At 36.0% G+C, this 27,965-nt stretch overlaps 1 protein-coding gene across 11 annotated transcripts in view; it reads right to left on the bottom strand.

Moving 5' to 3' along the window:
• Positions 1-27,965, bottom strand: part of NEK11 (NIMA related kinase 11) — a 237,473-nt gene that overhangs the window by 146,829 nt on the left and 62,679 nt on the right. For all 11 annotated transcript variants that reach the window (XM_041734124.1, XM_041734125.1, XM_041734130.1 and 8 more), the window contains 2 exons: positions 17,745-17,809; positions 16,635-16,761 (listed from right to left, as the gene is read on the bottom strand). In XM_041734124.1, the coding sequence (XP_041590058.1) occupies positions 16,635-16,761; positions 17,745-17,809 (192 nt within the window). The remainder of the gene's footprint in view (positions 1-16,634; positions 16,762-17,744; positions 17,810-27,965) is intronic.

Raw genomic sequence — 27,965 nt, 5'->3', positions numbered from 1 at the left:
CATTCTTTATTAGTTTTCTGAATAGAATCCATTTGCAAGTAGGGTTGAAAAGCAGCTACTTGTAGCTCACATTAAAATGTATAATTCTCCCTTTGAGCGTATGAAACAGAATATTAAAATTCTATATCAGTCCAACACTGATTTGGATTAACCATGCAAATCAGTAGCCTCTAAACCAGTAGAATAATCTTTTAAATAACTCGGCATCATTAAGAAAAGTAAGGGGTAAATTCCTGCCTGAACTTAGTGTTAAGAAAGATCTGTACTTCTCCTAAAATTAATGGATCATTTTTAATATTATGAGTATTTTAAGTTAACTAGCCAGGTCTCCCATTTCATGTTAGTTGCTTGAAAAATCAAAAATAAACTTACAACCAACCTTGAGTAAGCTGTGTTTTGTGTAACTTTTAACACTATCCTACTTTCTTATAAAAGGCAGGGCTTGTATAAATAAATATATACATGAATGCTATCATTTTAATCATTTTGTGGGTATCATAAAAATGTGCCCTGGTAAGAGAGTTCTAGATATATACTGAATACAAAGAGATATTTCTGTTTCAGTAAATAACAATGACACTAAAAAACTCCAACTAATTTGTACTTTACATATTGCAAAGCACTTCCATACATAACTCAACAGGACCTCATAACTTCATAGTGACATACAGACACTATATTTTTCCCATTTTATACATGAGGAAACTGACTCAAGGAAGTTAAATGGCTTGATGAAGGTCACAAGGTATTTTTCCTTCCAAATTCTGGATTATTTTCTTTTTCTTTTTTTTAAAAAGATTTTATTTATTTATTCATGAGACACACACACACACACACACACACACACACACAGAGGCAGAGACACAGGCAGAGGGAGAAGCAGGCTCCATGCAGGGATCCCAACGTGGGTCTCCTGGGTCTCCAGGATCACACCCCAGGCTGAAGGCAGCACTAAATTGCTGAGCCACCAGGGCTGCCCAAATTCTGGATTATTTTCACTATAGAATGCTAGAAAGAAGGGGAATGTTAGGAAAAATTCCATGATAGTGACTAAAATGCCAAGATCAATGTAAATATTATAAAATATGAAAATTATTTGAAGCTCAATAAATTTTGTGCCCATTTGTAAGGCTACTTAATCTGATGACTATTAATATGATATAGCACAGGGCAGCCTGGGTGGCTAAGTGGTTTAGCGCCATCCTCAGCCCAGGGCCTGATCCTGGAGACCGGGGATCGAGTCCCAAGTCAGGCTCCCTTCATGGAGCCTACTTCTCCCTCTGCCTGTGTCTCTGCCTCTCTCTCTCTCTCTTTCTCTCTCTCTCTCTCTCTCTCTGTGTGTCTCTCATGAATAAATAAATAAAATCTTTTAAAAAATGATGTAGCACATATTTAGATTTCTATACCAGAAAAAATTTCCTTCAATAAATATGAAATAAAGACATTTTTTAGACAAGCAAAAATTGAGAGAATTCATTGGCAACAGGATAGCACTAAAAACAGTCCCAAAAGGGAATTCTTCCACTTGAAGAAAAATGATTCTAGGCAGAAAGAAGGGATACAGGGAAGAATAAAGAACACTATAAAGAGTAATTCTGTAACTATGTATAAGCCAACATTAACTCTATAAAATGATACTAACAATATATTGTAGAGTTTAAACTTATGTAAAATGTAATTTTATGACAAAAATAATGTGAAAGACATAAGAGGGTAAATGGAGTTAAAGTATTTAAGGTCCTAGCATTACTGGGAAAGTAGTAAAAGTAATAACTTTCATTAAACTAAGTCTCATTATACTAAGGCAAGAATGTATGTATAATTGCTAGGGCTATCACCAAAAGAATAGTAAAAATGTATAATTGGCAAGTTTATAACTAGTAAGTTACTAGAGGGAAAAGAATCATATAAAAATTTAAAATAAGGGTTGCCTGGGTGGCTCACTGATTGAGCATCTGCCTTTGGCTCAGGGCATGATCTTGGAGTCCTGGGATAGAGTCTCACATCGAGTTCCCTGCAGACAGCCTGCTTCTCCCTCTGCCTATGTCTTTGCCTCTCTCTCTGGGCCTCTCATGAATAAATAAATAAAATCTAAAAAAAAAATTAAAACAAAAGCAAGAAAGGAGAGACAAAGAGACAAAAAATGGTATATATAAAAAACAAATCAAAAGATGACAAAAATATAAATATAGAAAAATTATATTAAATGTAAATGGACAATATTTTAATTACAAGACTATCAGACTGGGTGAAAAATTATATACTGCTCACAAAACAAACCTTAAGTATAAGAACACAGAGCAATTCATAGAAAGAGGTATACCATGCAAATAGTTATCAAAATATTGCTGGTGAAGCTATATTAGCATTAGACAAAATATACTTAAAGGCAAGAACCACTACTAAGATTAAGGTGGTAGACTGATAAAGAAATTGAACCATAACAATTCTAAAATCCATTAACTGTGTGTGTGTGTGCATAAAGCAAAACTTGACAGAATTAAAAGAAAAATAGACAAATTCACAGTCATAATGAAAGACTTTAACATACCTCATTCAACAGCTGATAAAACAAGCAGACCAAAGCTTCAATAAGGATAGAGAAAATCTAAACACAATTATCAAAATTGACATAATTGACATATTAATATAAATGCATCCAACAATAAAAGATTTCAGATTCTTTTCAAGGGCACATGGAACATTTTCCAAGTTGCCAATACTTAGAATTAAGGAAGCCTCAACAGACTTCAAAAATTGAAAACCTTATTTTTTATTTTTATTTTTTTTTAAGATTTATTTATTTATTCAGAGAGAGAGAGAGGGTCAGAGACACAGGCAGAGGGAGAAGCAGACTCCATGCAGGAAGCCCGACGTGGGACTCGATCCTGGGTCCCCAGAATCACGCCCTAGGCTGCAGGTGGCGCTAAACTGCTGCACCACCAGGGCTGCCCAAGGATTGGAAACTTTAGAGCATATTTTCTGACCACAGTGGGATTAAGCCAGATTTATTAATTAAAAACAGAGAGAAAAAAACCCTACAAGATCACAAACTACTTTAAAATTCAAGAATATCCATCTAAATAATTCATAGTTGAAATAAATTCCAACAAAAATTAGAAAAACTTAAAACTGAATATTAATAGAAGTATGAAATATCAATACTCTGAATGTAGCTAAAAACAAATGATTTTGGCAAAACTAAAATATTAAATGTATACATAAGTAAAGAAAAAAAGCTTAACATCCAGGTTCTAAGTCAGCTTGGAAGCTAGAGAATGAATAGCAAATCAAACTAAATAAAGCTCAGGGAAAGATGTTTTTGAGAAGTAGAAATTAATGAAGTTCATTAGTTCATTAATGAACTAATGAAGACACACAAAAATAAAAAACAGAACTCCAGTGAGACTGATTAAGAAAACAAGAAGAAAAAAACACAGCAAACACGAAGAAAAAAATACAGATAAACAATAACAGGAATGGAAAAGCATACAACCCTATAGACTCCACATTTCTTAGAAAGTATTAAGATGACATAATAAATGTTTTTCCCTAGTAAATTTCAAAAACAGAATGAAATGAAGTCTTTAAAACATGTAAATTACCAAAATGATACAAGAAATAATATAAAATGTGAACAGTCCTTTATCTATTAATACAAATAATAAAGTAATAAATAAAGTAATAAACAAATAAATAATAAAGTAATAAATAATTTTTAAAACTTTTAAAATAATAATTAAAATATTAATTAATTAAAATAATAATTTTAAAAAACTTTTTTAAAGCTCCCCACAAAAAAATTTCAGGGCCAGATGGTTTTACTGGTAAATCTTTCAAACACTTTAGGAATAAAGAATACTAATCTCATTCAATTTTTTCATTTTAACAAGTCAACACAACTTTGATATAAAGTATAACAAGAATAATACAGATAAAGAAAATTATAGACAATTTTTTATGATTATAGATTCAAAAATTCCAAATACACACACATATGTGCATATTATAAATAGAATATAATGATATGTTAAAAAGATAATATATCACAACCAAGTGGATTTTATTTCAAGAGTACAAGGTTGACTTAATATTTGAAAATCAATCAATGGCATATATCTCATTATAGATGAAAAGAGAAAAATTATATACAGACACAAAAAAGGGCAGTGGGTAAAATTCAAAACCCATTTATGCTTTTAAAAAGAAGAAAACTTTTATTACACTGGGAATAGAAGGTAACTTCTTCAAATAATTTTTTAGAGTTATAAAAATATAATAAGTTTTATGCTTATTGGTGACATATTGAAAGTATATGCTTTTATTTTGCGATTGAGAATATAAGTATGTCTATTATCACCACTTCTATTCAATGTTGTAATGAAAGTGCTATTTAGAATATGGCCAGAAAAAGTAAAAAAATAAAATAAATATATATATTTATACATATAAAGAATACACATATCAAGATTAGAAAAAAAAATATATTAAACTGTCATTAAGCATTTCTACATGGTTTTGTACATAAAGGGTCATTTCAATAAGCCTGTGACAAACATTTAAAAGATGAAATACAAAAAAATAAATAAATAAAAAAATAAAAGATGAAATACAAAATGTCACTATACTAACATCATACAATGTCAAATCCACAGGAATAAATCCAATGAAAGATGTGAAAGGCCCTATACTGCAGACCACAATACATCACTAAGAGAAATTAAAGATCGCCTAATAAAAGAGGGTGGGGGTGGAGAGGGAGAGATCCATATACATGGACTGAAGGAGTCAATGTCATGAAGATGACAGCTTTTCCCAGAATGAACTATAGACTCAATGCAACTATAGACTCAATCAAAATCCTAGCAGACTTTCTGTGGGAATTGATAAGCTAATTCTAAAAGTTATGTAGAGCTGCAAAGGGACAAAGCTCACCACAGTATTAAAGAAGAACAAATTTGGAGGTCTTGTATCACCACATAGTAAGATTCATTATAAAGTTTCATTACTGGGGACACTTGGGTGGCTCAGCAGTTGAGCATCTGCCTTTGGCTCAGAGTGTGATTCTGTGGTCCTGGGATCGAGTCCCACATTGGGCTCCCTCCATGGAGCCTGTTCCTCCCTCTGCCTACATCTCTGCCTCTCTGTGTGTCTCATGAATAAATAAATAAAAATCTAAAAATAAATAAAGTTGCATTATTTATGAAAACATGATATTAACAAAGAAGAAAAAATAGACCAATGGAACAAAATACAGGGCCCAAACCCAGATTCACACATATTCAATCATTTGATTAATGCAAAGACAAAAAAAAAATCTTATTAACAAATTATGCTGGGCTAACTGAATACACATATGGAAAATAATATATGTGGACTCCTACCTCACACCACACATACGCACAAAAATCACCCATTTTTCAACTATGGAAAATAACATAAAGCTTTTAAAAGAAAACAGGAGAATATCTTCCTGATCTTGGGGTAGGCAAAGACTTCCTAAACAAAATGTAAAGAGCACTAACAATAAAGTTATGGACTGACAGAATTAACTCCATTAAAATTATGAACTTTGATTCGTGAAAACACAGTACTAAGAGAGTGAAAAGGAAGATACAGAGTGGGAGAAGGAAGATATTGGCAATTCAAATGTCCATCAAAGACTGGTATCCAGAATATGTAAAAAATTAACTAATTAATTAAAACGCTTACCAATCATTAAGAAAAAGGAGAAAATCCAATTGAAAAATGGACAAAAGGCTTGAAGAGATACTAAACGGCCCCAAATCATGAGTTGCTTGACAGTATGGTCATCAGAGAAATGCAAATTAAAACCACAGTCTAGTACCACTATATACTCATAAGAATGGTGAAAATGAAAAAGACAATGTCAAGTCAGTACTTGTTTTACTATGAAAAAAGTTTTCTTAACAAAAAGAGGGGAGGGTTACATATTAATAGTAAAATATAATCATCAGGCTTAACCAAACACTTTTATTTGTGTGGATATGTGTAAAATATTTGTGTGCTATAAACTGCCTCAATATACTTACTTACTTTCCCCAAAGAAGGGTCTAATTTGAACCCTGAGAATGTTTAAAATAGTAGAGCTACAGGGTATACCATGATTTGCTAATTCTAAACTCTCATTTATCAGTGAAAAAACCAAAGCTCAAGGAAAGGAAGTAATTTGCCCAGAAATGTGCCATGTTAGATCACTTGTTTGGTATTGGTATTGTTCTCATTTAATATTTCTTAAAAATGCTTTCTAAAAAATTTACATTGATAACACCCTGCTACATAACCTAATGTATGTGCAATAATCTGAACACTGAAAAAAGGAATGAAACACAGGTCCAAGGAGTAGAAGGCTATCAATCCCTCAGCACCGACACACTCTCTTCTGAGGATTTAATTCAGCTTCTGTGGACTTAGTCTTCTTCAGGGCTTGGGTTAAAAGCAAAACACACAAAACAACAACAACAACAACAACAGCAAAGCAAAACAAAGCCAGACAATCCTTCCTGGCTCTGACAGGTTGGAAGCGTTGGAAGAGAGCAATAATTCCTGACACGGGACATTGTGAGCTGTCTTGGGGGCAGACTATTATATATCTCCACCAATAATACAAATGGTAACAATAATAATGATAATAAGGAAAATACTAGCTGAAATTTTAATGGTGTTTACTATAAGCTGGGCCCTATTCCAAATTCCTTACATATATTAACTCATTTAATCATTCTCATAACAATCTTAATGAAGTAGACACTATTATTATTCCCATTCTTCAGATGATGAAACAATTAAGATTAGGTCAGTTGTTAAAGGTTCCATATAGAGCAGCTGGTAGAGCTGGGATTGCAATACAGGTTGTCTGGTTCTAGAGACATAAACTCTATGCCATCCTGCCTCTCAGTTCTGTATCAATCAGAGCATTTCTGATCATTAAGGACTCTTGAATTGGAAATTCTGGCTAACCCTGATAGAAGACCTTCAAGCAGGGGCTGACTTCCCAAGCTTACTTTGGGGCCTATCTAGAACCATAAGCCACCTTCAGGGATCTCTGGGGCCTGAGACAAGCCATGCAGGGCATTAGACTATGGCAAATATAGGGCACACAAACAAGGAGACCCTCTGTGGCAAAAGGAAAGGAAGGCTGGCAAGTTTGGCCTTTGTTTTTCTGTTGCTTGGCAGGGAAAGGGGGTTAGTGTTTATTAGGTACAATTAGTTGATCACGAAGTCAAATCCTGCTTTTATTGAGACATAACTCTACTGAAGCCACAGTTGATGGATGTATTACAGTTATAAAAAGATGTGGAATTATCTGGCTGAAGGACATAGAACAATTAGACATAGAGGCTATATCAGTACTCAATTAATTTTGATACAAGACTATTCTCTTCTTTGGAAATCCTCTTAGCTACCCTGAAGGCACACTGCTATTTACCTGTCTCATTTTGATCTAGTAAGATTTACTTGCACTTGAGCACATGGAAAAGACTTCATTTATCAGCCAGTAATTTGTAGAAAGGGACCTGCTCTGGTCCCTGTGCACCTGTCTGGAATGGGTATAACTTGATTACAGACACCATCATGGCATTTCAGGTAAAATATTTTTTATTATCCTGTTACAAATTAAAATTGACTTATTATATATAGTTTTATTCTAGTTAACTACATATCTGTGTACCTATGGTTTTAATTTTTTTCCAATTTCCAACCAAACATTTCTATATAAGAATAATTATATAACCTTGAACTCATAAATTCCATCCATTTTGAAGCTTTTTCTCTTACTTGACTCCCAGGTCTTAAATCTGGCAATGTGAAAGTGAGGAGGTACTTGGGGGGAAAGAAGGGGGCAAGTTGAAAAAAAAAAAACAAAAACAAGCGAGTCATGCATTTTACTTAGCAGTCTATGATTTGCATTCCTTTCTTTTTTTCCAGTCTATGATCTGCATACAGCCAACTGTGAAGAAGTAAGGAAATAAATTCCTAAGTGAGGGAATTTAGCAGGGAAAAGGAAGGCTGGGATCAGGTGTATGTGAAGCAAATTACACCTGAACTGTATAAACTTGCCATCTGTCCACACTGACCAGAACTACCCAAATGATTTCTGAAGCACATGTTGATAATGAATTGCAAATGTAATTCAGACTTTGTCTTGTCTCAAGGTAACTAAATTTACCCTTTGAAATCTGCCCAGACTGCAAAGAGAAGCCTAACCCATAGCAATGCATGACTCCAGTGGGTTGGGGCAGCTTTTCTTATCTTCTAGATAATATTTTTATTTTATGTAATTGAGGATCATCCTAATATCCATCTAGAAGAGAGTACACATAACTTAAGCAATTGAATAAATAGAGACTAATAGAAATTTAATAAAAGAATAGTGAATTTTGCTTTAGTGTGTGGTAACATAAATAAAAGTCTGTACTGAAGTGGAGTTGAGTATCAATATAAACTTTGTCTAAATATAATGAAAGACACTGGATGGCTTGAACTAATACTTCAGAAACAATATTATACAGCAACCATTTTATAAGGGCCTATAATGTCCCAGAACCTCTACCAGTTCTCCTTGAGCCTTAATAGGCATACAAATCACCCAGGGATATTAGCATTTTTGTTCTGAATATTTGGGGAAAAGTGGCAGCTACATCAGAAACATAGTTTCTGGATCTTTCTTAAATTCCCATATAAAACAGAACAGCTAGATAGCAAAACCAAAAACCATGGCCAACACTTTCAACAAAGTTAGGTAGGAAGGTGTCCCTGCAAACCTCAAAGTATAAGGAAGTGAAGACAAACCACAGTTGCCATGCAGCCTGCCCAACATCAGCATCACCATTTCAAAGCAAAGGGAATCAATGGAATGACTGAAGGACCACAAAAAGATAGTAACTTCAATATAGTCAAAAAGCATTTACTGAAAAGCACAGTGGGCCCATCTAAAAACAGCAGCTGAAACTGTCATAGGATCTGCTCAATCCAAAAGCTGCTTGAATGCAAGAAAATCCCAGGGTAAGGCCTAAAGGGTCTGGAGCAGTACAGCTCAGGACTATCCAGTGGAATTTTCTGCAATGTCAGAAATGTTCTATATTTCTGTATACAATAACCAGTAGCCACATGAGGCCACTGAGCACTTGAAATGGGATAATGTGTCTGAGGAACTGAATTTTCAAAAGAATATTTAAAAGCAAAGGTGAATGCATTCTTTCTACCATATCATCCCAATATAATATTATGTTTGGGGGAAGACCCATAACATTTTAGAAACAAAGTTTGGGTGAATTTTGTCCTATTCATACCAGTCTTTCTTTCTTTTTTTTTTTTTTTAATTTTATTCCATTTTTCTTTAAATTTGTATTTTTTTTAAAAGACTCTATTTATTTAGTTATGAGAGATATATATAGAGAGAGGCAGAGACACAGGCAGAGGGAGAAGCAGGCTCCATGCAGGGAGCCCGACGTGGGACTCTACCCCAAGACTCCAGGATCACGCCCTGGGCAGAAGGCAGGGGCTAAACCGCTGAGCCACCCAGGGATCCCCATACCAGTCTTTCTAATTACTTTATTTCACTATTGAGTACAATGTTTGAGAGAAGATCATTGGTTCTCCCTCCCCTGTGGTGGTTCCATACCCTCCACAACATAAGAATTTGGCCAGTGGGAGAACTGAAGATGGGAGCAATACCAATGGAAGAAAAGAGAACAGGGAGATCACAGCTTGATCCAGTTGAATGGCTGTGCTCCAAGTGCTTTAATCATCTCTGATAGTTTCCATGGGTTCTTTTAGGATGGGTAGAGTATCAGAAGTAGTAGAAGGTATGAACTTAATAGAAGGCCTGCCTATCTTCCTTCTTTAGTCTCCACCAACTTCTCCCTGTCCCAGTCTGTTGTCTTTCCACTGTTTAACAGAGGTAAAATAAATAAATAAAAAATCTCTAATTCCAACAATAAGGCCTTGGAGAGAATAGTTCCAAAATGGCATCTTGCAAAACAACTATAATTGGTGAAAATTACCAAAACCCCCAACAATTTAAAGTCACTGAAAATTGTCTTGAGGACATAAGGTAAATGAAGAAACATTTATATAAGAAAATCTACTAATTCTCAGTAAAAACATGAGTTTGTGGCACTTAGGCATTCCTCTAGGTCAATTTGACAAAAATCTCACTCTGAGCAAGTGTGGCCAATATGATGGGGTTCTCCCTTTACTCAGAACCTGTCATGGGCTTGGATATCTCTCCAGGAAGGGCGGGCTTCCAGCATCTCTCATCTCCTCAGCTCTGTATTATAGAGATTCAATTTCACATAATTGCAACCAACATGTTAAGAGTTCCTTTCCTCTATCTAGTCCCTACTGGTAGAATGGAGACTCCATCCCAGGAACAGCAGGCAGACAATAGTGGGGCCCTGATCACTGATCACCTTTGACCCAGCTTTCTCACAGGTTGGAGGTTCCATGCTAGGAGACACAAACTAGGAAGAGAGGCTACTGCCCCTGGTTGGTACCCTGCTCGTGAGCAGGACTGTCACTCTAAGTTGGCCATGTCCCTGCCTCCAGCTCCTGACCAGTGCTCGGAGATTTTGCCTAGGGCTAAGGCAGGCTATAACAAAGATGCTAATTTGATTTGGAGTCTCTCCCCAAAGAGACTAATTTGATTTGGAAAGGAGCATAGGAAATTCAAGCCTAAACTCCAGCTCTCAGAAACAGTGAAGATTTTGCTGGCAAGCAATTAGAGGAGATTGGTAGCTCCATGAGTACAATAAGCTAAACCATAGGCTAGCAACATTATCAGAGAAAATCAGGGAAAGAGACAGCAAAGAGTAGCCAAATTTTAAACCTTAAGGACTGGCCTCAAAAACTACATTTGCAAAGAGGCTCAAACTTAATTGAAAGAGATTGGAGAGCAATGCATGCCTTAGGGTATTGTTGAAAATAATAAAGTAATGAGCTGGCAATTAGTAAAAGCTAACAAGTGGGTGTAATACCAGCAGAGCCAGCTCAACAGAGAGAACAGAGAAAGGGACAACAACCTTCCTAAAACCATTGTCATCCCAAGGCTAACTGTGCATGTGCCCAAGACTATACTCTTAGGATCAACACTGGAGGTTTCACACTAAAAGGGAAATAGGTTTCACTAGAATAGTCAGGCACGTCACTAAATGAATAAAGAAACAAATAGGGGATCCCTGGGTGGCGCAGCGGTTTGGCGCCTGCCTTTGGCCCAGGGCGCGATCCTGGAGACCCAGGATCGAATCCCACGTCAGGCTCCCGGTGCATGGAGCCTGCTTCTCCCTCTGCCTGTGTCTCTGCCTCTCTCTCTCTCTCTCTCTGTATGACTATCATAGATAAATAAAAATTAAAAAAAAAAAAAAAAAAAAAAGAAACAAATAATAGCAAGCCCCAGAGAGGTGGAAGGAGTAGACGAAAATAGTGTTTAGAGTTGATAAAATACATTGTCTAAAATGTCCAGTTTTTACCAATTATGAGATAAACAAAGAAACAGGAAAATACCTATTCACAGTGGGGAACGACACAAAACAGAAACTACCTGAGAGGTCTCAGATGTCAGTTTTAACAGACAAAGACTTCCAAGCATCCTTATAAATAAGTTTAAAGAACTAAAAGAAAAAATATATATATTTTTTTTTAATTTTTATTTATTTATGATAGGAACACAGTGTGAGAGAGAGGCAGAGACACAGGCAGAGGGAGAAGCAGGCTCCATGCACCGGGAGCCCGACGTGGGATTCGATCCCGGATCTCCAGGATCGCGCCCTGGGCCAAAGGCAGGCGCCAAACCGCTGCGCCACCCAGGGATCCCAAGAGAAAATATTTAAATAAGTAAGTATGACATAAATGCACATCAAATGGAGAATATCAAGAAAAATATAGACATTATTTAAGAAGCACCAAACAGAAATTCTGGAGTTGAAAAGTACAGTAACTGAAATTAAAAATTCACCAAGACTTTAACTAGCAAAAGACTCAATGAACTTGAAGCTAGATTGACAAATTATACAATCTAGAAAACCAAGAGAAAAATTATACAATCTAAAAAACCAAGAGAAAAAATGAAGAATGACATTTAGAGAAATGTGGGAGACCAGGAAGCACAGTAACATATGTGTAATGGGAGTACCAAAAGGCAAGGAGACAGAGAAAAGAGAAGAAAAAAATACTCAAAGAAACAATGGTTGAAAACTTTTCAAATTTGATGAAATACATTAATCTACATGTCCAAGAACCTCTGCTCTGGGTAGGATAAATTCAAAACCACACCCAGATACATTGTGCCCTAAAAATGCTTAAAGACAAAAACAAAGAAAATCTTCAAATAAAAATTAAACAATGTTTAATAAACATTTTTGGTTGAAAACGTATTGTGTACAAGTATGGAATACTATGCAAACATTTAAATGATAAGTACCTATATTTTGTTAATGCAGTACAATATTTCCTTTGCAAGTAAAAAATCAGGTTGTTATATATATATATATATATATATATATATATATATAGTATGCCTTTTTTATAGTAACAAATACATTTATATAGATATATAAAGCACATTACCTGTCAATCACAGAGTAACCACTCCATAGACAGTAGCAATTCTGATTCTGTTGCTGCAGTTGTATTGTGACCTTCGTAATACTAACCAGACTAGATATTATCTCAGATTTTGTATCAGTCATTTCATTCTAGTCTTGAGAAAATATATTAATACCCAAATCTACTGCACTTGACTGAGATGTTTTCCTACCTCAGCTTCTGTTTAGTGAAAATAAATAACAATGACACCAGTTCTCACTGCCTAAGAAGGCATACCCTGCCCAACAGCTTAGTTGTAAATCCACACAAGAATTTCTCAGACCATGGGAAGGGGAAAGAAATGAGCTCTCTCACTCCAGAGCTTCCTTTGGCTGCCAGCTATTTGTAGGTCTCACATTAGCTACAAAAACTGCTGCCAAATGACCTGTATTTCTCTATTTCCTAAATCTTTCACTTGGAAAACAGGCTTGTTTTCCACCTTGCTCCCTTTCCCTGTCCAGGAAATGATCTCTTGTGAGAATAATTTCTTAGTTCTGGGAGGTCAGGTGGGTGCTAGTTCCTCTCTGTTTTTTTTTTTTTTTCTACCTATAGCTAAACCTTGTCTGACATTCCGCCCAACATCACTAAAGTCTGACTCCAGTGTTGAGTGTGAACTAGACTCCTACATTGTTCCTTATGTAACCAACCCTTGAACCAGATCTCAGGATTTTGCAAATCCTGAGAGCTTCACAGTATACTGATACCCCTTCTTTTCCCACTTTTCCCTTTCCCTTCACTTAAATCACCCAAAGAATATAGGGCCACAAGATCAAAGAACCATCTGGTTGACCTCTCACAACAAGATAGATAAAACCAATAATGAAATATTCTGTTTCTTTTCTGTTTAAATAGCACCATTATTCTAATAGTATTGTTCTTTGTTTCTCCTACCAAAATAATAAATTCTAACCATTCATAATTTAAATCAATTTAAAGAGCTGGCCTAGGAACCTAATTCATACATTATATTTTTCTTGTGAGGGAAAAAAGTGTTTAGCAATTGCTTATATAAATCAGCAGTATTCAAAGTATTGTCCTTAATGAACCTAATTATCCTAACTTTCCGAATAAGTGTTTATAAACTTTTGGAACTTAAGCTACTTTTAAGAGAGGGACTTATCTGTACTTTATTGCTATAAATAAATGAATCCCAAAAGGTTTAACAGATTGCAGAAAGAGAATAAGGTTACAATGGGCAAACATAAACAGATGAAATATAATTAGTATTATACCAATTCTTCATTAAATGTTAGAAATATAATATGTACAGCTATTAGTGCTAAAACAAAACACCTGTAAATTATTCACAAGTGTTTCCAATTGTAAGAAAATATTCCACAGTAAACAGATGCAACACACTGAGATTCAGAAAAAAAATTCTCAACCCCAGTCAATCTAATTTTTCTAAAAGTGTCTCCCAAAGATTACTCATCACACTTAAGTATCTGCCACTATAATTAATAGTTCTCTGTTATTCTTTCCACTTTAGGTTCAGCAATAGAAATTTCATTACTAGATAAGCCCGTTTTGATTCAGATACAAGCAAGGTAATTACTACATTCATAATAAGGTGGTTATTTGGGGTCAGGACAATGATAAATCCTTAGCTTGTACTTGCTGAACAGTTAATAATCTCTGCAAGGAGAGCTCACCTAATGCTCACACAAAATATATTAAAGTTCTCCTGCATTTTTGTATTTGTGAGGTTTTAGATTTCTTAAGTTTTGCCTGAGTCAGATATTATTTTTATAAACCTAAAACATTACAGTGATACTATTCTTATTATTCTGTTATTTCTATAATTCTGATATTCCTGATAATTCCTATATTCTTTATGACAGTCCTATAATTCCCATATTATAAATATTGTTGTAATTTTTTATGCAATACTAGCAGCAGCTTTTTTTTTTTTAAAAAGAACTATGATAGACACAACTGAGACAAAAAGATCATATGCTTTACTCCTCTGTTTGTGGGTATTGGTCCCCAAGTTTCTGAGGAGACACGTCTGATTTGGCAAGCAGATGTAGATACCTGCCCAAAAAAGCCAACTTTATTGCTACATGTAATTCCAAAGGCTTAACAGTGGGCTTCATAAATTAACTTATTCTTAATTCAAATGATATGATGTAAACATCTTTCTGGCCTAGCATGTAATTTTAATCATGAATAAATTATATATTTTAACCTATTTTTTTATTTTCGGAAGATATTTATTTATTTATTTATTTATTTATTTATTTATTTATTTAAGAGAGAGAGAGAGAGCGCCAGGGGGTAGGGCAGAGGGAAAGGGATTAGCAGACTCCCAGCTGAGCAGGGAGCCCAATGTAGGGCCCCATCCCAGGATCCTGGGATCCTGACCTGAGTTGAAGGCAGATGCATAACCTGACGGAGCCACCCAGGTACCCCTAAATCTTTTTTTTTAAGATTTTATTTATTTATTCATGAGAGATACAGAGATAGAGGCAGAGATGCAGGCAGAGGCAGAAGCAAGCTTCATGCAAGGAGCCCAATGTGGGACTTGATCTGGGGACTGCGGGATCATGCCCTGAACCAAAGGCAGATGCTCAACCACTGAGCCACCCAGGTATCCCACCCCTAAATCTATTTTTAAATGTCCATAATGATAAAAAAAATTAAGTATACAAAGAAATATAAATATGTAACTGAAATCCAATCCAAAGCCCAAGAGTGATCTCAAACTGAAGAAAGCACTCTAAAAAGAGGAAGAAGACTTTTCTATGGGGGCAGGAATGCTATTATTTTTTATTTTTATACCCTAAGGGCTATTATACAGTCATTGGCAAATAGTAGATGCTCAATAAGGCAAAATTTAAAGAAACTCATTCCCCCAAACATACCATTGTGGGTTTTGTCTATTATTTTGGTTTTGGCTTTTTGGGAGGGCATTAGGGGAAGGTTATGATAGAGAAAATAGGGTAGGTAATTTGGAAAAGACCATCAGGGTAGAAACAGGCTAAAATTAAAAAAAAAAAAAACCCAACAACACTGTAGAACCCAGAAATGAATAATCACAAGAGTGAATTGAAAGGACAAAATGGATTGCTATCTGCCATAGCCAGACTAATGTTGATAGTGTTCTCTCCAACTTGGCAGGCACCAGGACAAGAACATGAGTGACGACCCTTATGAAAATCCAAAGGCATATCCTCTGTTGTGCTTACTTTTCCCTAACGACAGGAAAGGTAACTTTCAACTTTATCCTCTTTAGAGGAATGAAGCAGACATAATCTTTCACATCGCTCATCTTTGAAAGCTCAGAACTACTTCAGTTGATTTGCATACAATAATTATTTACTTAATTAACAGGCTCTCAGCTAGACTGTCCTTTCAACCCTTAACAAGCCGAAAATTATATGATTCCTCTTCAAAGGAGAAGAGATTTTCCCTAAATAGGATCTATTGCTAACAATAGAATACAATTTTCCACATGGCTTCTGGACTGAGATGTAAACTGGTTCCATGACAAGGAATGAGAAATTCCTTTGGGACGAGAGCTCAGATAAAAGATGCATCCACCATTGAAAACCTATAATTTTTTAAATTGGAGTTTATTCTTAAATGCTAATATTTTCAATTAAATTTTTTATAAGCAACAGGAAGAAAAAAATAAAACCATACATTCCCCACAGAAATGGAAGTTAATCTTAAAGAAATAAAAGCACAGTGTTTAGGATTACAAGTACTTTATTTAATAGGCCAGCAGAAATCTATCAACATTTAGTGTTTATGATACATTAAGAATTTTCCCTTGTGGCTCAGGAGGAAAAAAAATACAAACCAACCAATTAACCTATAAATAAAGAGAATTTTTGAAATCAATATAATGGAAATAATCAAGTTCCAAATCCAAAAAACTTTCCTTTACTCTGGTCAAAGAATGACTCATCCTTCAAAAGGATAAAATGAGTGGATGGAGCAAGTAAATGAGCCTAAAAACAAAACGCATTGTTCTCAGTGCAGCAGATGTATACATCATCTGGACTAGCCCGCTGCCCACTCACCAGATGTCCGACTTTGTGTTGTAGCCTTGGTGTTTCAGAGCCTCCGGACTCATGTAATGTGGAGTTCCTGTTAAAGTGGTAGCTAGATCACAGGATCCCATTAGGAGTCGAGAAACTCCAAAATCTCCTTTTTTAAAAAAAAATGTCATTTTTATGAATACTTTAAAATGATGAAAATCAGTCCAGAAACTAACAGCTGTCTAATTTGACAATTTTAATATGCTATGACTCATACCATTTTAAAGGGAAAGAAAAGAAAAATGATATATTTTAAATTACACAATGTTGGCGAATAGCATTAAAAACATAGATCTTATAGGAGAAGGAAGACTGAGCCAGGAAAGTGAATTATGTAAGCTAAAGCTTTTTATTTCTGGAATTATGGAGAACCAACAACTTGAAACAAAAAGCTATTTATTTCAGGTCTGCCTAACAACAACAAAAAAAGATTCTAGAAGGCTGAATATAAGGATTTGCTATTTCATCCAAGGGGGTAGAGATCATCCTTTATTTACAATAAAGAAAAAATTTCAAGTAAAAGACCTGAGACTTTTCAAGAACATGACTATAAATATTTGAATCCATTAGCTTCTCTTTACTCCTCTAGTTTAACTAGCTACATGCTTTTAGGCTTTCCCTCTCTAAGGACATCTTACAGGAAGAATAAACAATCCAGTAACTGTTATGAGTGGAGGTACAGTTCTAATGAAGAACTAAAAATTAACAAATCCATGATACTAATATTTTATTATCCATGATCACTGCTAATTGCTTGTGATAAAACAAGTGGGAAACCTGCACTAATTAATCAAGCTAGTAAGACAACTCTAACTACTTGCAAAGTGTCTGGCATGGAGTAGGAACTCAGAAATTATTAGTTCAATCTATGAAGTACATAGCAAATGTCTTACACTTCAATTTATATCAGATACTCTGAAACAAAATAATTGGGTTTTGTTGGCTCCAACCAGGTAGAAACAAAAGTTTCAGAAGTTAAAATACACCAGTGATTAACACTTCTAGGTACTGTATCGTTCAATGCTATATACTTGATAACACCTAGAATATATTCTCCCACGTTTCTGGAACACATATGTTTTAAAATCATACCAATTTTAAGCAGATTGTTTTTCAGAAATATATTCTTCGATTTCAAGTCTCGATGAAGTATCTTCCTACGAAAAAGCAAAAAAAGGACATAAAATTTCATGCAAAATATAAAATTTTTTATTTTTATGTATGGGTATATGTGAACTGGTAAGTACACAGCCGCATATCCGATTGACTTATTTCACTCAGCATAATACCCTCCAGTTCCATCCACGTTGAAGCAAATGGTGGGTATTCGGAGAAGGACAAACAGTGTATGTTCTCATTCATTTGGGGAATATAAATAATAGTGAAAGGGAATATAAAGGAAGGGAAAAGAAATGTTGGGAAATATCAGGAAGGGAGACAGAACATAAAGACTCCTAACTCGGGGAAACGAACTAGGGGTGGTGGAAGGGGAGGAGGGCGGGTGTTGGAGGGGAATGGGTGAAGGGCACTGAGGTGGACACTTGACGGGATGAGCACTGGGTGTTTTTCTGTATGTTGGTAAATTGAACACCAATAAAAAATAATTAAAAAACAAAAAACAAAAAACAAATAGAAAAAAAAAAGAATTGAGTGTAAATGTTTAGAAGCTTTTATAACAATTTGACAAAATAATGTTTTTGAATCAAATAATAAAAATTGGGGGTTTGTATTTAAAAAAAAAAAAAAGCCGCATATCCACAGGATTTTCCAATTCCCCTAAGGAAATAGGAGTTTAAAAAAAAAAGTTTAAAAATCAGAAGAACATGTAGTTGGGAAAAGAGTGATGCAGTTTACACTATTTCAATAGGCCAAATTTTATTATGTTTCATGATATAGTACTGTACCTACTAATTATACACTCAGTTGATAGATCAGTTATCATAAAGCTTTATAATCTATTATATATAATCTATTACATATTATATATTATATATAAATATATATTATATGTTAAATGTATTTCATATAATATATATTCTTATAGAACATATATACTTATATGTTCTATAAATATGTTATAGATAACCTATTACATATATTAACTCCAAATGTTCAGTTTTTATGTATTTGCAGATATAATAATGTTGATGATGATATTTAATGATAGATAACACGTATAAGCCAGCAATATAAATTACGTCGGTTAAGACTTTTGTTTCTGGAACTATAGAGAACTGGACAACTTGAAAATCTTTACCTGAAAAACACCAAAAAATGTGGAATAAAGTATACAAATATCTTTACATATGCACATCGAAGCTTACAAGAAAATGAAGCAAATCCCTGAGGATTTATGCAAACAGAAAACTGAAAATCAGAGTAGGCTGTGTAGGTACTGATTTCTCAGCTGCCCTAAGGGGTTGTGCTGAGCCCAGTAACCAATGGACTGGATTTAATGGTATCACAGAAACAAGAGCCAAGACCTTGAGCCCATGTAATGTGAAGAATTGGAATATATAGATATAAATGTTGGATTCCCATATGTGGTTCGTACCTTAACTCAAAGAATGACCTAAGAAACATTCACTCACACGTAAACAAAATGACAAGAAAGTTGATCTGTATTGGTCTGAACTACTGAGCAGAGAAAAAAATCTCTTCTTATTCCGTAACCATATCTCTCTGCTCACTCACATTTGGGAGTCAAATATGCATTAGCTGTATGGCCTCAGAAGTCCCAAGCCAAGAAATTAACATAAAAATTGGTTCTCAACTGCTTATACCCTCTTGGGGCATCTGGCAGAAACAGATGCAAACTAAGAGTCAGCAGATAACACACAGTGAAATTACACTCCTGAGATTTTCAGATAATCTAAAAGGATTCAAACAATAAAATAAGTATATTTTAAGAGATTAAAATCATAAAATAAGGAAAGAGAACATCAGATAGAAAAAGGATACTCTCCAAAAAAAGATAATGCTGAGGTGAAAAACAACCAAATAGAACTTCTAGGAGGAAAAGTGATTAAAACAAAAAAAATGCAAGAATAAAACCTCAGCTTCTAACTATGATGGAGTAAACTCATTTCACATCAAATTTCCCACTTTCCACGGCTGTACAGAGGACATGTAAAATTTGAACAATGTATAATCTGAGTAAGACTCAGAAAAACAACAACAGGTCTTTGAAGATATCAGAGATCAGCTAAGGCAAACTAGGACAGGCAAGATTTGAGGAGCCAAGACCCTGGAAAGAAAGGAAATTCTCTGAGCTGAGCCAAACACTTTACATGGTGTGTTCCTCTCAGGGCAGTCGACAGAAGGAGAATTCCCTGACCTTGAGCTTGCAGCACTTTTCCTGGGTTCAGAGTACAAAAACTACAGTTCAGAGCTACAAAGGCAGCCAGGACTCGAGGGGAAAATTTTCCAGCAAAAAAGGGAACAAAAGAGAAGTGAGTCTGACATGCTACATGGCTTGTACTCCTGGGGCACTTAGTGAATCCTATGTTATTCAGGGGGAGACATTAAGGAGAGGGCGGCTGCTAAGAGGTTAGAAACTAAGCAGAGCTTTTAGGAGATTCACAAAGATGAAAGAGTCTTGGAAACCCTCAAAGGCTATTTCTCAGGTATAAAGGCAAACCGGAACTAGACCAGCCTTCACAAAATTTGAAAACAGCCTTAAACCAACTCAGTCCCTGATTGATTCAAGGTGATCGACCCTAACTATAACTACCACTCAGAAAAAAATTAGATCCTCCAGAAGAAGAGTGTATCACCCAACAGCTCTAGACTATTTCATATATATTGCCCACCATTCACTCAAAAACCAGAAAAAGAAAGCAGAGAAAGGAGAAAAAGGTGTGTAACAAAATACAATGGTAGGAATACATTCCATATACTGTTACTCACAGTGGACTAAAATCATGAATTAAAACACAGAGAAAAAGGACTGTTATAAAGAACACACACACAAAAAAACACATGAGGACACTGGTTGAAAGCAAGAGGATTGAAAAGAAATTCCAGGCAAAAGAAAGTTGGTAAAAAGCAGTATTAGGTAAATTAAGGATAAATAGTATCACTACAGGGGCACCTGAGTGGTTCAGTAGGTTAAGCAACCAACTCTTGATTTTGGCTCAAGTCATGATCTCGGGGTTATTGAGATCAAGCTTGCTTGGGGCTCAGCTGGGGCTCCACACAGGGCATGGACCCTGCCTGAGGTTCTTTTTCTCCCTCTCCCTCTCCTCACCTGCATTTCGCCACCCTACACATGCAGAGGCACTCTCTCTCTCCCCCATCACCAAAAAAATAAAAAATAAAAAAAAAATGGAGGAGGGTATCACTACAAAATGAATAAATCAATAATTTATTGGGTATTTATTTATTTGTTTGTTTGTTTGTTTATTTTGAGGTGGGGAAGAGGGAAAGAGAGAATCTTAAGCAGGCTTCACACCCAGGGCTCAATCTCATGAACTTGAGATCATGACTTGAGCAAAGTCAAGAGTTGCACACTTAACCAGCTGAGCCACCCAGGTGCCCCAACTGGGAAAATTTTTAAATTCTGTACTTGTGTGCAACTTATGACAGAAGTTTAAATACATTATGAAAAATTAATAAAATTTAAGGAGAAATTGACAAATCCACATAGTGGGAAGTTTAACATATTTCCCTCAGTGATTTATAAATTCAGTAGACAAAAAAATTAATAAGGATATAGATTTTAGTAAGACAATTATAGATTTGAAAAACACAATTAGCTTGAGCTAATACACATAAATAGAGTATTTCATCAAAAAACTTAAAAATGCATGTTCTAAAAATGCATGGAATATCTTCAAAAATCAATAAATAAGCATCAACAGATTACAAAGAATCAGTATCATACAGTTCACTCATAGCACACATATGGTTCAATGAAGTTACATTAGAACCCTATCAGGTGCTTAGAACAGTGCCAGGCATTGGCAGTGACTGATCAAGACAGACACAGTCTCTGAATTTATGAAGTTTTCTGGCAAGGCAAATAGGCAGAAAACAACCAAATGAGCACATATATATAATATGATGTCAGCTAACATAATGTTATTAAAATATAGTGAGAAAGGGGATAGATACAGGGTAGGGAGATGTTAGTTTATAGCTGAGATCAGGTGGTCAGGGAAGGCCTTAGAGAAAGTGACATCGGAACAGAGATGTGAATGAAGCTATGGAATGGTTGTAGTCATTGTTACTGTTACCGCTCAGATTTTATTGTTATTGCTACCACCAATATATCAAAAGGGAAGTTGGGTGAGGCTATCAAGCAGAAATGAATGATGAATTATAGGGAATGGTTTAAATTACATCATCCTTCCCCCTCACTCTTCCAAATCCCATTCCCTGTTCAAGACCCTCCTGGACCCCTACTATTGGCTGAATCAAGAACAGCTTCACATTTGGAGTCTTCCATTTCCAGCCTTCTCTTCCACCTATTTATTCACACACAAAAAAAATCTAATGAAAGAATAAACATTTAGTTATATATTTGAAGTACACTTTAAAAGGGAAAAAAACTCGAGAATAACTATAAGCCAAGAAAATATGGGCTAAGAAATTGTCACATCTCCGCTGAAGCCAACAAGGCACTTGCTTTATCTTAAATACAGCACACATGCTTCTTCCTTTATGTCACTGCTCATATTAAAATGCCTTCCTCTTTCATCTCTGCCTCTCAGAATCCTGTCTGTCCTTCAGGAATGTATTGGATACAAACGTCATGTACCTCCTTGGAGTCCCTGATTATCCCCTTCCTTCCAAAGACACTGGTACTGGAGGCCAATTAGTCACTTGTCTGGGGATGTCAGACCCTCAGGTTCCTGCCACATCTGGACTAGGATGAAATACCACATTGCAGGACATGGAATCAAGCATACCAACTGGCAGTGTAAGTAACTAGATGACAACCTAAACGTGCAAGGGAGTTAACTCCTTTGGAATAGGAGACAAGAGGAGAAAGAAGCTAGGCAAACAGTTTCTCTTTTTCTCCCCAAGACATGCTACCCACGTGCCTATAAGCCATATGAATATCCCTGCCAAGCAACCTGCTATTGTCTTTCTCCAGCTCTTTGTGAATTGACGGCCAATACAGTAACACATAATTCTCTGCTTCACATCCTCACCTCCGTTCAATCTGTCCTCACTTTCATTAACCTGGGTCTACACCATCCAAGGCAGGTTTCAATCCCTGCCCTGGGCTGTTACCTAGAGGCCCAACCTTAGGAAAGGATTCCACTATATATATCACTTTCTGCTAATTCTTAACCACCATTCCTTCTACTATCAGCAAGTTAGATATACTCTCCTACTTCTGTTCTTCTTCTCACATCATATTCTACAATTGACCAATCACGCTTGCAAAATTATAAGCTCTACAAGATCTGTATTCTACCTGACTATATTATTCCTGTAACCTATAAACATTTAATTAAACTGATAGGTTAAACTTGATTGAATCCTTGGGTTTACATGTGCCTGAACTTTTCAAACCATTTTTGATTGGCATTTTTCCAAAATGGACTATATAATTCCCTGACTTCACAACAAAGGATATTTTTTTAACAATTCATGATTATAATACACATCAATTGCTATGGTATATCGCCAAGGCCATATAGGAGACCCCAATTTGAGAGCAGTATCCCTGAGACTTAAGCTGGGAACAGGGATGTGGCTTTATAAAATTAAAATTTGCTCTTGAACACCTAACTTAAAAGCCTTCCATGGGTCTGCACTGCTTCCAGAATAGATTGTTAAATCCTATATGTGACCTATGAGAAACTAAGACCTGGTCATACCGATGCCTCCAGGAGCCTTGGCAAAATCTCAGGCCAAGAATGTATAATCTTTTCTTCTTCCACACTGTTCTTTACTCATGGTAGAGGCTCAATAAATGTACATTAATTTTAGAAACATTATCCTTTGAACAAAAATGAGTACCATCTTGTGGGGCTCATTTATTAATCTGAAAAAACAATTAATGAGTGCCAACTACATGCTATGTGCTATATACTACATAACGTGAAAAATACAACAATTCTTAAGACAAGGCCATGTATCCCATAATGCTTACAATCAAGTTGGAGACATAAAGGAAAAGTATACAAATAACTATAAAAGATGGCAAAAGGGAACCCAGTTCTTATCACTTTATTAAAAATTATTTATAATTATAGTTACCAATATAGACATTCACATTCAGAAGCAAACTTCTCTCCAAACAAATGCCTGCTCTTGAATATACATGCCCACAAAATCGTACTGTTACCCGTTAATGCTAGAAATATCAGTTAAAAAAATAATTGATTTTTTACCATTACAATTAGTGGTAATACAGGTGTAACAATGTTACCTTGGTACAGTGGTCAGACCTCAGCCATCCAGAGTGAAACTGTAAATCATGACTGAGGAGCAGCACCAAAGAAAAGCCATTCAGTTAGTCCATTTACTTTACTTCATGGAAACAAATGGCCATACGTTCTAACAGGGAATGCTATTAGAATTGTACATAAAGCGAAGAATTGAGAATGATGGCAGGAGTTTCCTCTAATTCAAATAATCTTTATCTTCTAAAGGCTTCAGAGAATTAGAGGGGAATAAGGAATGTTTTCAAGAGTGGAGAGGAAATGTTTTCAAAAGTGGACAACACAGGTCTGGGCCAGTTCTTTTCAGGGCAAATAAATAACCCCCAGTGCTTACCTAAAGTGCTATGCTACTTGCCCTTACCTACCGGACTGAGGAGGGCCCAGCCTCCCCAGGACTCATGGGGTTCTGTTATCAAGGGAAAAAAGCAGGAGAATGGTCATTGTGTAGGTGCCCAACAGTTCCTGCAATACCAAGAGAACCACAAGAGTGAGCATAGAAGAGGACAAATTTTATTTAACCCTCTATTTGTTACATATAATTGTTTTGCCTTAAATCTTTAAGTAGCCAACATCATACTTACACAGAGCCCAGCTCTAGATGTTGTGGGAATATAAATTAATGAACAAGCCCCACTAGATGGTATTCATCTTTGTGCCAAGGATAGTGCTTTAAAAATCAACATATATTTATTGAGCGTTTACCATGAGTAAAACAGAACTATCATACTTTGTAAGGTCAAACAGACCCCAAAAGACTCTGTTCCTACTCCTAGGCTGTGTTACCTTAGACAAATTATCTAGCCTCTCCAAGTCTTGATTTTCTCATCCCTCTTCAGTCCAGTAGATAAGGGCAATGAGGAGGGAAGGGAGTAAATTTGGAGGGTATTATGGGAAATGTACTGAGGTAATTTCTTTTTCCCTTTAAGGGTGACCAGTTTATGTATATGGTATGACCTAATTCTGGCCAATGTCAAAGTATAATTTTCAAAAAGGTAAAAAGGTAAAATTATGAATATCATGAAAATATAAAATAATCATGTCACAGATTTTTCATTAATCGATGAAGGATGTAGACACAAGGATGTAGCAAATGGCCTGATGCAGGAGATGGAGGCAGGAGCTCTGCTGTGTACTTGAGCACAACTGTCTTCTAATGTTAGCCAGTCACTTATCTCTCGGGCCTCAGGAAACTTAAAAATGAGAGAACCTATCACTCCTAGAGACATGGTATGGGACATAGGAAGTAATAGATGAAGAGCTACTCTGAGCTCTTTAGAAGAAGGGTTTTATATAAATTGCCTGTATTATTAGTCACCTTATTATTTCTCGGATTTGATTTTTTAAAAGATTTTATTTATTTATTCATGAGAGACACATGATTAATGATTCATTAATCAATGAGGAAACTAGTAAGATGTTAAAACAGAGTCAAAGAGTCTTTGACAAGCTAAAGTATTTATAAGAGGATAGCTAGGTTAGGTACAAAACTGGATAGTAGCCAACAGGGCCATAAATCAGCTCCCCAGAGTTATCTGATCTATTCCAATGAACAAAAAATATTTGCATCTCTTCTAGACAAAAATATTCAAGTTAATCTCTGACTCTATGGAGTTATAAAATATCCCAGATGATAGGAAATTAAGTCTGGTCTCAGGGTGGATGGCAAACTCTTCTTACCAAAGGTACTGGCATCAACAGTAACTTCAGGAGAAAGGAGGAAACCACCAGTAACACCACAAACACCATAACTTCTTTCTGCTTTTCCATCCTCAGGAATTCACTGATGCCACCTCTCAGGACATATTTAGCCATTCTAGCACAATACCTCACCAAGCTGGCAGGGAAACTGTATGGGCTGCCAGGTGATGAGGCAGTCGTCTTAGGGAAAGTGCCCCAGCCCCAGTCTGTCCTCCACTGTGAAAGCATCAAAATCATCAAGGCCTCAAGATCACCAACAAATGGGTTCTCTGTGGAAAGGCAGCCCTATCCCTCATCTTAAAGAATCCAGGCTAATTGGACTCTTCCCTCTTCAACAGGAATGACTTGGAGGTTTTTGTTTGTTTTGTTTAGTGGTCTCCAAATTAGCACTGGGGGGAAAAAAAAAGATGAGCAAGACATTGTTTCTGTCCCCAAGGAATTCCCTTATGCCCAATCCTGTGGCATCCAAAGAAGACGCTGTTTTAAATATTAGCTGAGGGGATCCCTGGGTTGCTCAGCAGTTTAGCACCTGCCTTTGGCCCAGGGTGTGATCCTGGAGACCCGGGATCGAGTCCCACATCAGGCTCCTTTCATGGAGCCTGCTTCTCCCTCTGCCTATGTCTCTGCTTCTTTCTCTCTGTGTCTCTTATGAATGAATAAATAAAATCTTTAAAAATAATAATAAATATTAGCTGATTAAAAAAATAATAATAAAATAAATATTAGCCAATTAATTGGACCAAGGAGAAGAAAGGCTATAGGATTGCACTTTCAGAGACCAGACAGTTCTAGCTTTGTCTAAGGTTCCAAAGTCCCTCAATTACTGGACCAGAATATGGAAGCTTGAGTGAGTTGGTAAGGAGCCTCAGAACACAAACATCTTTAAAAAATGTACATCCTTCTTGTGTGCCAGAGGTTCAGGCCCACAGGGAAGAATGAGTTTTTAGTGCTACATTCTCAAGATAGCTTATAGTGAACTGTGAATATATTCAGCTTCTGGCATCATTATTTATAAGTGTTTATGCCATATGCCATACATTTAGCATATTACAAATGTATAAATAAACCAAATTAAAATAAGTATAGGACAGCTCCAAAAGAGTAAACAAAATCTTTGTTTCTTCTGTAACCTAATTTTTCTTAGCTCTTCCAGGGTCTTCTTGATCTCTTCTGCTGATGTACTGTATTAGACAGGGTTCTCCAGAGAAACAGAACCAAGAGACTAGAATATAGATATAGATTTAGATATAGATAGATATGGAGATTTATGATAAGGAGTTGGCTCATACAACTATGGAGCCTGAGAAACTCCACAATCTCCAAGCTGGAGACCCAGGGAAGCTGGTGGCATAACTTGGTCTGGGCCTACAGACCTAAGAACCAGGGGAATTGATGGTCTGAGTCTCAGTTTGAGGACAGAAGATAAGTCCCAGCTCAAGGCAGGAAAAAGGGGATAAGTTCATCCTTCCTCTTCCTTTTGTTCTAAATGGGGCCCCAAGGGATTGGATGGTGGCCAACCACATTAGAGAGAGAAATCTACCGAGTTCACTGATTCAAATACTGATCTCGTCAGAAACACCCTTACGGACACACTCAGAAGCAATGTTTAATCTGGACACCCCACAGCCCACTCAAATTGACACATAAAATTAACTATCACCTGCACTAAAATAATTTGCGAGGCATTTGCAACAGAGGAACAAAACCTAACTTCCTCACATGTATTGTTTCCAAGATACTTTTCACAACTTATGCAATCTATATAATTTTCAAAATACATTTTATTTATTTATTTTTTTAAAAGATTCTACTTATTTATTCATGAGAGACAGAAAGAGAGAGAGAGAGGCAGAGACACAGGCAGAGAGAGAAGCAGGCTCCCTGCAGGGAGCCCAACGCGGGACTCGATCCCAGGACTCCAGGATCGCGCCCTGGGCCAAAGGCAGGCGCTAAACCACTGAGCCACCCAGGGATCCCCTAGATGGATCTATTTTCATTGGTTATGGTTTAAAAGATTTGATTTGAAAGCTGAATGAAGCATTGTGGTAGGCTGTACTCTTGTTCCCAAATAGTCACACCCCTTCCGGCTTCTAGTGAATGTTCCCTTCAGGAGGGATAGGCTCCTCCACTCTTCTGACATTGGGTTTGGTCATGTGACTTGCTCTGGTCAATAGCAGGTTAGCAGATAGTATTTCTGCTAACTCTCTTGCTTTTC

The sequence above is a fragment of the Vulpes lagopus genome, chromosome 19, assembly GCF_018345385.1.
Source record: "Vulpes lagopus strain Blue_001 chromosome 19, ASM1834538v1, whole genome shotgun sequence".
Classification (NCBI taxonomy): Eukaryota; Metazoa; Chordata; class Mammalia; order Carnivora; family Canidae; genus Vulpes; species Vulpes lagopus.
The sequence above is the reverse complement of the archived record's forward strand: the minus strand, read 5'-3'. Positions and strand labels throughout refer to the sequence as shown.